Source organism: Oncorhynchus gorbuscha, linkage group LG17 (genome assembly GCF_021184085.1).
Source record: "Oncorhynchus gorbuscha isolate QuinsamMale2020 ecotype Even-year linkage group LG17, OgorEven_v1.0, whole genome shotgun sequence".
NCBI lineage: Eukaryota > Metazoa > Chordata > Actinopteri > Salmoniformes > Salmonidae > Oncorhynchus > Oncorhynchus gorbuscha.
The window spans coordinates 55,881,635-55,893,705 of record NC_060189.1 but is presented as its reverse complement, the minus strand read 5'-3'; the positions used below and the strand labels follow the sequence as shown (position 1 = coordinate 55,893,705).

At 47.0% G+C, this 12,071-nt stretch overlaps 1 protein-coding gene across 5 annotated transcripts in view; it reads right to left on the bottom strand.

Moving 5' to 3' along the window:
- Window positions 1-12,071, bottom strand: part of LOC124001246 (lipopolysaccharide-responsive and beige-like anchor protein) — a 399,363-nt gene that overhangs the window by 332,960 nt on the left and 54,332 nt on the right. For all 5 annotated transcript variants that reach the window (XM_046307891.1, XM_046307893.1, XM_046307892.1 and 2 more), the window contains exons 4-6: window positions 9,715-9,815; window positions 5,166-5,261; window positions 197-318 (exon numbers count right to left, since the gene is read on the bottom strand). In XM_046307891.1, coding sequence (XP_046163847.1) covers window positions 197-318; window positions 5,166-5,261; window positions 9,715-9,815 — 319 coding nt within the window. The remainder of the gene's footprint in view (window positions 1-196; window positions 319-5,165; window positions 5,262-9,714; window positions 9,816-12,071) is intronic.

Genomic DNA, 12,071 nt, shown 5'->3' with positions numbered 1-12,071 from the left:
ATCAAGCAGCAGTGAGTTGCGTCAGTGTTAGCCTGGGTGTACGAGACTGATGACATTAGTCGGTGGCTACAGACTGACTGGTCAACAAACCACAATGAGTCGCCATTTAGGATGCAAGGTGATTCCTAGTCAGTCTGCAGTCGCCGAGTGCAGTGGAGTTGATCTCCAACATGGACGCCTGGTGTATGTAACTCACCAGTACAGGTAAGGCTTGTCCTTGTCAACATTGATGTTGTTGATTGGATCCATGCGGAGCCACGTGTGGAAGGTGAATCCACTCTGGTACGGCCATTTGGCTATAGGCGGCAGAGCTATAGCCTGTGAGGAGACAAACGGTTAGCTCAATGAGTTGAGAAAGAATGTTTTAGAAATAGGATAGTGAGTAGTGTGACCTAGACTACAGTGGGTCCAAGAAGGAAGGGATGGAGTTGTTCATGTGTGTGTCTATCCAGAGGGCTTCCTGCCTCATTAGCCAGATTCACAGCAAGGGGAAGACGTGTGCTTCGTGCTCAGTCTCCGCTGCACACACACCAATCACAGACCCTCTTACGGCGGCCCAGAGCTCACCCTCACCAAAGGGCACCGTCACCATGGCAATGAAAGGGTACACAGAGACATACAGTGCACACACACACTCTCTCTCTCTCTACATACAATGTGAGTGTTCCAGACAGCAATTGTAAGACAAAATGTGAGCAGACATGATTCTCTCTATAGTTAGCCATCTAGCCCAGGTACTGTACAGTCAAATGTACCATGGCCACATACAGGTGTAGACAGCATTCAGGTGAGACTCTTTGAGAAAATAGTGAAGGGTAAAGGTCCTAGACGGAGATACACAGTTAAAACGTAGCATACACAAGGCTATGATGTCGTCCTTCATGAAAACTTAGCTGACATTGCCTAAGATATGAGATCATAGCTGAGACTTAGTCTGATAAGTTGTCATCCTTCATTACTTTGAAGACGTCAGCAACAGCATCTTAACTGAGTTAGTGAAGCTAAGTCCACATTTTTAAACCCATTGATACCAGGAAGTGTATTAGAAAACTGCTCTATTTTAAGAGAGGGGTATAACAGAACATTCCCAGGGGACTTATATGTTATTCTTTCACTCACTAAATCACATGGCTGGCTGGCTGGCTAGCTGAATGGCTGGATAGATAAAAAAGGTATTGGAAAAAGCAGCTTAGGGATTGCTGCTATGAGAAGGAAGGGGTGAGAATGAGTTCGGAGACGGCTAGGAGCATTAGAATGAAGGGAGGAGAAGAACAGAGGGAAGACTGCTAGGAGCATTAGAATGAAGGGAGGAGAAGAACAGAGGGAAGACTGCTAGGAGCATTAGAATGAAGGGAGGAGAAAAACAGAGAGAAGACTGCTTGGAGCATTAGAATGAAGGACTGCGAAGAATAGAGGGAATACTGATAGGAGCATTAGAAGAGAGGGAAGACGGCTAGGAGCATTAGAATGGAGGGAGGAGAAGAACAGAGGGAAGACTGCTAGGAGCATTAGAATGAAGGGAGGAGAAGGAGAACAGAGGGAAGACTGCTAGGAGAATTAGAATGAAGGGAGGAGAAGAACAGAGGGAAGACTGCTAGGAGCATTAGAATGAAGGGAGAACGGCTAGGAGCATTAGAATGAAGGGAGGAGAAGAACAGAGGGGAGACTGATAGGAGCATTAGAACAGAGGGAAGACGGCTAGGAGCATTAGAATGAAGGGAGGAGAAGAACAGGGGGAAGGCGGCTAGGAGCATTAGAATGAAGGGAGGAGAAGAACAGAGGGAAGATTGCTAGCAGCATTAGAATGAAGGGAGGAGAAGGAGAACAGAGGGAAGACTGCTAGGAGCATTAGAATGAAGGGAGGAGAAGGAGAACAGAGGGAAGATGGCTAGGAGCATTAGAATGAAGGGAGGAGAAGGAGAAGAGGGAAGACTGCTAGGAGCATTAGAATGAAGGGAGGAGAGGAACAGAGGGAAGACGGCTAGGAGCATTAGAACGAAGGACTGAGAAGAACAGAGGGAAGACTGCTAGGAGCATTAGAATGAAGGGAGGAGAAGAACAGAGGGAAGACTGCTAGGAGCATTAGAATGAAGGGAGGAGAAGAACAGAGGGAAGACTGCTAGGAGCATTAGAATGAAGGGAGGAGAAGAACAGAGGGAAGACTGCTAGGAGCATTAGAATGAAGGGAGGAGAAGAACAGAGGGAAGACTGCTAGGAGCATTAGAATGAAGGGAGGAGAAGAACAGAGGGAAGACTGCTAGGAGCATTAGAATGAAGGGAGGAGAAGAACAGAGGGAAGACTGCTAGGAGCATTAGAATGAAGGGAGGAGAAGAACAGAGGGAAGACTGCTAGGAGCATTAGAATGAAGGGAGGAGAAGAACAGAGAGAAGACTGCTTGGAGCATTAGAATGAAGGACTGCGAAGAATAGAGGGAATACTGATAGGAGCATTAGAAGAGAGGGAAGACGGCTAGGAGCATTAGAATGGAGGGAGGAGAAGAACAGAGGGAAGACTGCTAGGAGCATTAGAATGAAGGGAGGAGAAGGAGAACAGAGGGAAGACTGCTAGGAGAATTAGAATGAAGGGAGGAGAAGAACAGAGGGAAGACTGCTAGGAGCATTAGAATGAAGGGAGAACAGCTAGGAGCATTAGAATGAAGGGAGGAGAAGAACAGAGGGGAGACTGATAGGAGCATTAGAACAGAGGGAAGACGGCTAGGAGCATTAGAATGAAGGGAGGAGAAGAACAGGGGGAAGGCGGCTAGGAGCATTAGAATGAAGGGAGGAGAAGAACAGAGGGAAGATTGCTAGCAGCATTAGAATGAAGGGAGGAGGAGAAGAACAGAGGGAAGACTGCTAGGAGCATTAGAATGAAGGGAGGAGAGGAACAGAGGGAAGACGGCTAGGAGCATTAGAATGAAGGAGTGAGAAGAACAGAGGGAAGACTGCTAGGAGCATTAGAATGAAGGGAGGAGAAGAACAGAGGGAAGACTGCTAGGAGCATTAGAATGAAGGGAGGAGAAGAACAGAGGGAAGACTGATAGGAGCATTAGAATGAAGGGAGGAGAAGAACAGAGGGAAGACTGCTAGGAGCATTAGAATGAAGGGAGGAGAAGAACAGAGGGAAGACTGATAGGAGCATTAGAATGAAGGGAGGAGAAGAACAGAGAGAAGACTGATAGGAGCATTAGAACAGAGGGAAGACGGCTAGGAGCATTAGAATGAAGGGAGGAGAAGAACAGGGGGAAGGCGGCTAGGAGCATTAGAATGAAGGGAGGAGAAGAACAGTGGGAAGACTGATAGGAGCATTAGAACAGAGGGAAGACGGCTAGGAGCATTAGAATGAAGGGAGGAGAAGAACAGGGGAAGACTGCTAGGAGCATTAGAATGAAGGGAGGAGAAGAACAGAGGGAGGAGAGGGAAGACTGCTAGGAGCATTAGAATTAAGGGAGGAGAGGAACAGAGGGAAGACTGCTAGGAGCATTAGAATGAAGGGAGGAGAAGAACAGAGGGAAGACTGATAGGAGCATTAGAATGAAGGGAGGAGAAGAACAGAGAGAAGACTGATAGGAGCATTAGAACAGAGGGAAGACGGCTAGGAGCATTAGAATGAAGGGAGGAGAAGAACAGGGGGAAGACTGCTAGGAGCATTAGAATGAAGGGAGGAGAAGAACAGAGGGAAGACTGCTAGGAGCATTAGAATGAAGGGAGGAGAAGAACAGAGGGAAGACTGCTAGGAGCATTAGAATGAAGGGAGGAGAAGAACAGAGGGAAGACTGCTAGGAGCATTAGAATGAAGGGAGGAGAAGAACAGAGGGAAGACTGATAGGAGCATTAGAACAGAGGGAAGACGGCTAGGAGCATTAGAATGAAGGGAGGAGAAGAACAGAGGGAAGACTGCTAGGAGCATTAGAATGAAGGGAGGAGAAGGAACAGAGGGAAGACTGCTAGGAGCATTAGAATGAAGGGAGGAGAAGAACAGAGGGAAGACTGCTAGGAGCATTAGAATGAAGGGAGGAGAGGAACAGAGGGAAGACTGCTAGGAGCATTAGAATGAAGGGAGGAGAAGGAGAACAGAGGGAAGAGGAACAGAGGAAGACATTAGAATGAAGGGAGGAGAAGGAGAACAGAGGGAAGACTGCTAGGAGCATTAGAATTAAGGGAGGAGAGGAACAGAGGGAAGACTGCTAGGAGCATTAGAATGAAGGAGGAGAAGAACAGAGGGAAGACTGCTAGGAGCATTAGAATGAAGGGAGGAGGAGGAGAACAGAGGGAAGACTGCTAGGAGCATTAGAATGAAGGGAGGAGAAGAACAGAGGGAAGACTGCTAGGAGCATTAGAATGAAGGGAGGAGAAGAACAGAAGGACTGAGAAGACTGAGGAGGAGCATTAGAATGAAGGGAGGAGAAGAACAGAGGGAAGACTGCTAGGAGCATTAGAATGAAGGGAGGAGAAGAACAGAGGGAAGACTGCTAGGAGCATTAGAATGAAGACGGCTAGGAGCATTAGAATGAAGGGAGGAGAAGAACAGAGGGCAGATGGCTAGGAGCATTAGAATGAAGGGAGGAGAAGGAGAGCAGAGGGAATACTGCTAGGAGCATTAGAATGAAGGGAGGAGAAGAACAGAGGGAAGACTGCTAGGAGCATTAGAATGAAGGGAGAAGGAGAACAGAGGATGATTAGCTAGCATCTGTGCTCCTCCTCTCTTCCCATGCTGCTTATTCAACACACACACAGAAACACAGCATGACCCAAGCTACATATGGTTGGTAAACCTTGGCATTATAGGATATAGAAGCAAAGATGTGTGCTGGGTCAGAGCTTATAGGCAATTCAGGATGCATTATCTTAGTTATTGCTAATGCGTCCGGCCTTGGATCATGTGGGAAGTCGAGCACAAGAGGATGTAGCCCATTTAGAAGCTATCCAGAGGTGCTGTAAATACCACTACCTTACCGTAGACACCTCGTTCACCGAGACTCATACCAGTCACTACAAGTCTGACACAACTTTTACCTTACATAGTGCACTACTTGAATAGTGTCGTACCAGGTGTAGCGTCAGACTGTATTCTAGTTGGGTGGTGAGTACTACACTATCTTCTAACGATCAGTCTGAGACTCCGGTATGCATGTGGAGGTGTATTGAGTTGTCACTGTACTCACAGCAGCACTCTTCCCTGGGAAGCTGAAGAAGGAGTCAGGTCCGTTCCGGTGGGTCATGCTCCTCAGGACAGACAGCAGCTTCACCGCATGGGGAGGCTGGAGGAAGAACACGCACAAGTTGAGACGCCACAGACTTTGATGAGGGTGCACCGCATACACAAGTACTTTAATGTAAAGCCACAGTGCAGTCGGGAGAGTATTCAGACACCTTCCCTGTTCCCACATTTTGTTACGTTACAGCCTTATTCTAAAATTGATGAAATACAAAAAAATCCTCATCACCTCTACACACAATACCCCATAATGACAAAGCAAAAACGGGTTTTTATACATTTTTGCAAATGTATTACAAATACAAATCTTATTTACATAAGTATTCAGACCCTTCACTATGAGACTAATTTGGGCTCCGGTGCATCCGGTTTCCGTTGATCATCCTTCAGATGTTTCTACAACTCGTTTGGATTCCACCGGTTGTAAAAATCAATTGATTGAACATGATTTGGAAAGGCACACACCTGTCTATATAAGGTCTCACAGCTGACAGTACATGTCAGAGCAAAAACCAAGCCATGAAGTGGATGGAATTGTCTGTAGAGCTCCGAGACAGGATTTGGTCGAAGGTACCAAAAAAATGTCTGCATCATTGAAGGTCCCCAAGAACACAGTAGCCTCCATAATTCTCAAATGGAAGAAGTTTTGAACCACTAAGACTCTTCCTAGAGCTGGCCGCCTGGCCAAACTGAGAAATCGTGGGAGAAGGGCCTTGGTTAGGGAGGTGAACAAGAACCCCGATGTTCACTCTGACAGAGCTCTAGAGTTCCTCTGTGGAGATGGGAGAACCTTCCAGAAGGACAACCATCTCTTCCGCACTCCACCAATCAGCCCTTTATGGTAGAGTGGCCAGACGGAAACCACTCCTCAGTAAAAAGGCACATGACAGCCCGCTTTGAGTTTGAAAAAAGGCACCTAAATGACTGACCATGAGAAACAAGTTTTTTTGGTCTGACGAAACCGAAATTGAACTCTTTGGCCTGAATGCCAAGTGCCACGTCTTGAGGAAACCTGGCACCATCCCTAAGTTGAAGCATGGTGGTGGCAGCATCATGCTGTGGGGACGTTTTCAGTGGCAGGGACTGGGAGACTAGTCAGGATGGAGGGATAGATGAACAGAGCAGAGAGATCCTTGACGAAAACCTGCTACAAACGGTTCAAGACCTCAGACACACAGCCAAGACAATGCAGGAATGGCTTCGGGACAAGTCTGAATGTCCTTGAGTGGCCCAGCCAGAGTCCGGACGTGAACCTGATCGATCTCTGGAGATGCCTGAAAATAGCTGCGCAGCAACACTGCATCCAACCTGACAGAGCTTGAGAGGATCTACAGAGAAGAATGGGAGAAACTCCCCAAAGACAGGTGTGCCAAGCTTGTAGCGTCAAACACAAGAAGCCTCGAGGCTGTAATCGCTGCCATAGGCGATAAAACAAAGTACTGAGTGAAGGATCTGAATACTTGTGCATATGTGATTCATTTTCATACATTTTCTAAAATGTCTAAAAACCTATTTTAGCTTTGCCATTAAGGGATATTGTGTGTAGATTGAGGAGGAAAAAACAATTGAAACAATTTTGAAATAAGGCGGCAACGTAACAAAATGTGGAAAAAGGCAAGGCGGTCTGAACGCACCGTACATGTTCAGGTTCACAGGCAGGTAAGCAAAACAAACAACACACCAACATCTCCACAACTACAGTCCAGGTCTATTTTCTGCTTCTCTATATTGACCTCTACTAACCAAGTCAACATCTTGTTGAGAACTCGCTAGAGACATTATACTGAGGATGCAGTAGTTCTGTTGTTCTACTTTACATTCCCATTGATGCTGCAAGGTCACCCGCTTTAGATCAGAGCCCACGGAACTGTGATCAACGTTGATAAACCTCCATAATATATTGATGAGCTTTTCTTCCGACAAGGCCTCTATCAGTTTAATTTCTGTGGAGGCGGCAGTCAGCATATCACACTGTGTGTCACTCTGTTCAAATCCTGTGAGGGAGAGACTCCTGATAGACGCATCATCTCTTGCCAACCCCCTCACATAATATTTCACAGAGCTAGCAGAGTGTCTGTCTCTGTGTGTGTGTGGACTGAAATGGAGAAGCACAAAAGCAGATTGTCAACGAAATGGGGGCAATCTGATTTCACACTGATCAATGGGCCTCCCCTCTCTCAATGGTGCAGGGACTCAGTGGATAATTCATGGTACAACCTACTAGATCTGCTGTTTGTACACAAGGGCTACTGTACTGTACTGACTCCACCCTGCTAGGCAAGACTGTCCAGGCTGTCTTCCACTGTCACTGTACTGACTCCACCCTGCTAGGCAAGACTGTCCAGGCTGACTCCACCGTGCTAGGCAACACTGTCCAAGCTGTCTTCCACTGTTACTGTACTGCCTCCACCCTGCTCGGCAAGACTGACCAGGCTGTCTTCCCACTGTACTGCCTCCACCCTGCTCGGCAAGACTGACCAGGCTGTCTTCCCACTGTTACTGTACTGACTCCACCCTGCTAGGCAAGACTGTCCAGGCTGTCTTCCCACTGTACTGACTCCACCCTGCTATGCAAGACTGACCAGGCTGTCTTCCACTGTACTGTACTGACTCCACCCTGCTAGGCAAGACTGACCAGGCTGTCTTTCCACTGTACTGACTCCACCCTGCTAGGCAAGACTGTCCAGGCTGTCTTCCACTGTTACTGTACTGACTCCACCCTGCTATGCAAGACTGTCCAGGCTGTCTTCCCACTGTACTGACTCCACCCTGCTAGGCAAGACTGACCAGGCTGTCTTCCACTGTACTGTACTGACTCCACCCTGCTAGGCAAGACTGACCAGGCTGTCTTCCACTGTACTGTACTGACTCCACCCTGCTAGGCAAGACTGTCCAGGCTGTCTTCCACTGTTACTGTACTGACTCCACCCTGCTAGGCAAGACTGTCCAGGCTGTCTTCCACTGTTACTGTACTGACTCCCCCCTGCTAGGCAAGACTGTCCAGGCTGTCTTCCACTGTTACTGTACTGACTCCACCCTGCCAGGCAAGACTGTCCAGGCTGTCTTCCAATGTTACTGTACTGACTCCACCCTGCTAGGCAAGACTGTCCAGGCTGTCTTCCACTGTTACTGTACTGACTCCACCCTGCTAGGCAAGACTGTCCAGGCTGTCTTCCACTGTTACTGTACTAACTCCCCCCTGCTAGGCAAGACTGTCCAGGCTGTCTTCCACTGTTACTGTACTAACTCCACCCTGCTAGGCAAGACTGACCAGGCTGTCTTCCACTGTTACTGTACTGACTCCACCCTGCTAGGCAAGACTGTCCAGGCTGTCTTCCACTGTTACTGTACTAACTCCCCCCTGCTAGGCAAGACTGTCCAGGCTGTCTTCCACTGTTACTGTACTAACTCCACCCTGCTAGGCAAGACTGTCCAGGCTGTCTTCCACTGTACTGTACTGACTCCACCCTGCTAGGCAAGACTGTCCAGGCTGTCTTCCACTGTACTGTACTGACTCCACCCTGCTAGGCAAGACTGACCAGGCTGTCTTCCCACTGTACTGACTCCACCCTGCTAGGCAAAACTGTCCAGGCTGTCTTCCACTGTTACTGTACTGACTCCACCCTGCTAGGCAAGTCTGTCCAGGCTGTCTTCCACTGTACTGACTCCACCCTGCTAGACAAGTCTGTCCAGGCTGTCTTCCACTGTACTGTACTGACTCCACCCTGCTAGGCAAGTCTGTCCAGGCTGTCTTCCACTGTACTGTACTGACTCCACCCTGCTAGGCAAGTCTGTCCAGGCAGTCTTCCACTGTTACTGTAGACTCCACCCTGCCAGGCAAGACTGTCCAGGCTGTCTTCCACTGTACTGACTCCACCCTGCCAGGCAAGACTGTCCAGGCTGTCTTCCACTGTACTGTACTGACTCCACCCTGCCAGGCAAGACTGTCCAGGCTGTCTTCCACTGTTACTGTACTGACTCCACCCTGCTAGGCAAGACTGTCCAGGCAGTCTTGGTGGAAAACTACAAAACCCAGGTTGGAAAACAAATTATTCTTCAACTTTATAAATCACTAATGTATCTTAAGTATAGATACTATTTTTAACTAATGATAGTACTATCCTATTGATGTTCAACTGTTAAATGTGTGTGATTTAATTCCAAACACTGATCGAAGATCAGTTTACCCTCTCCTTAAATCGTAACATTACCCAGTAGAAGTTAGAATGATAAAACTGCCTTCATAAATCAGAGCTAAGAGGCAACTTCCTCATCACGTTATTACACATGAACAATGCAGTAATGTTTTTTGGATTATCCCAATAGACAGCGATGGTGTGTCTGCACGACACAGTGTGATGTATGGTACCAGAGCACAGAGAGGCTAAACGGATGTGTACAGGCCACCAGTTGAAGTGTTGCTAGCACATTCCCCATGCTCTCTACAAGACAAATATGACAGGGCGGTACGGTATGAAGGTTACTAGTTGTGTTACCCATTGGCCTTTCTCTCCTTGCAGTTTGCTGAAGAACAACTTCAGCTCCTTGACTGTGATGCTGTAGCTGGCCAGCACCCCTAGCATGTCCACCATCAGGTCTGGAAGAGGGAAGGGACACACACAGGTTAAACATGACATATGTGAAGAGGGGAAACTGACAAGTTATCCCACCCTAATAATGGACTTGAACAGAGTCCAAGTGAAAAGAAAAACACATACAGAGTGATGTTCCAGAACCTCTATAACCAGAGTAACATCGTTGTGTGACCTCTTGTTACTTGGCTCAGAAAACATTTTATGGATTGATTACAAATAGACCAAAAACACTTCACACTAAAGAGGACATCGAAAAAGACTTAAATCAGATATTCAGGACTTAAAATACGATGCAAACCAAATCAACTATTTTCATGTTATCGCAAATGTGGAGAAATGCTATGCCATTCCCCATCAATGTGTTTTTTGATTGTTTTATTTCACCTTTATTTAACCAGGTCGGCCAGTTGAGAACAAGTTCTCATTTACAACTGTGACCTAGCCAAGATAAAGCAAAGCAGTGTGACACAAACAACACAGAGTTACACATGGAATAAACAAGCGTACAGTCAATAACACAATAGAAATAAAAAATAAAGTCTACATACTGTGTGCAAATGGCATAAGGAGGTAAGGCAATAAATAGGCCATAGTAGCGAAGTAATTACAATTTAGCAAATTAACACTGGAGTGATAGACGTGCAAGTAGAAATAACTGGTATGCAAAACAGCATAAAAGTAAATAAAAACAATATGGGGATGAGGTAGGTAGATTGGATGGGCTATTTACAGATGGGCTGTGTACAGCAGCAGCGATCGGTAAGCTGCTCAGATAGTTGATGTTTAAAGTTAGTGAGGGAAATATAATCTCCAGCTACAGCAAATTTTGCAATTCGTTCTAGTCATTGGCAGCAGAAAACTGGAAAGAAAGGTGGCCAAAAGAGGTGTTGGCTTTGGGGATGACCAGTGAGATATACCTGCTCGAGCGCGTGCTACAGGTGGGTGTTGTTATCGAGACCAGTGAGCTGAGATAAGGCGGAGCTTTACCTAGCAAAGACTTATAGATGACCTGGAGACAGTGGGTCTGGTGACGAATATGTAGCGAGGGCCAGGCGATGAGAGCATACAGGTCACAGTGGTGGGTGGTATATGGGGCTTTGGTGACAAAACGGATGCCACTGTGAAAGACTGGATCCAGATTGCTGAGTAGAGTGTTGGAGGCTATTTTATAAATGACATCGCTGAAGTCGAGGATTGGTAGGATAGTCAGTTTTACTAGGGTATGTTTGGCGACGTGAGTGAAGGAGGCTTTGTAGCGAAATAGAAAGCCGATTCTAGATTTAATTTTGGATTGGAGGTGTTTAAGATGAGTCTGGAAGGAGAGTTTACAGTCTAACCAGACACCTAGGTATTTGGAGTTGTCCACATATTCTAGGTCATAACCGTCCAGAGTAGTGAAGCTAATTGGGCAGGCGGGTGCGGGCAGTGAATGGTTGAAAAGCATGCATTTAGTTTTACTAGCATTTAAGAGCAGCTGGAGGCCACGGAAGGAGTGTTGTATGGCATTGCTGCTCATTTGGAGGTTTGTTAACACAGTGTCCAAAGAAGGACCAGATGTATACTGAATGGTGTCGTCTGCTTAGAGACGTATCAGGGAATCACCAGCAGAAAGTGACATCGTTGAAAAATACAGAGAAAATAGTTGGCCCAAGAATTGAACCCTGTGGTACCCCCATAGAGACTGCCAGAGGTCTGGAAAACAGGCCCTCCAATTTGACACACTGAACTCAATCTGAGAAGTAGTTGGTGAACCAGGCGAGGCAGTCATTTGAGAAATCAAGGCTATTGAGTCTGCCGATAAGAATACGGTGATTGACAGTCGAAAGCCTTGGCCAGGTCGAGGAAGACGGCTGCACAGTACAATTTTTTATCGATGGCGGTTATGATATCGTTTAGTACCTTGAGCGTGGCTGAGGTGCACCCATGACCAGCTCAGAAACCAGATTGCACAGCGGAGAAGGTACGGTGGGATTCGAAATGGTCAGTGATCTGTTTATTAACTTGGCTTTCGAAGACTTTAGAAAGGCAGGGCAGGATGGATATAGGTCTATAAATCGGTTTGGATCTAGGTTGTCTCCCCCTTTGAAGAGGGGGATGAACGCAGCAGCTATCCAATCTTTAGGGATCTCGGACGATACGAAAGAGATGGAACAGACTGGTAATAGGGGTTGCAACAATGGAGGTGGATCATTTTAGAAAGAGAGTGTCCAGATTGTCTAGCCCAGCTGATTTGTACGGGTCCAGGTTTTGCAGCTCTT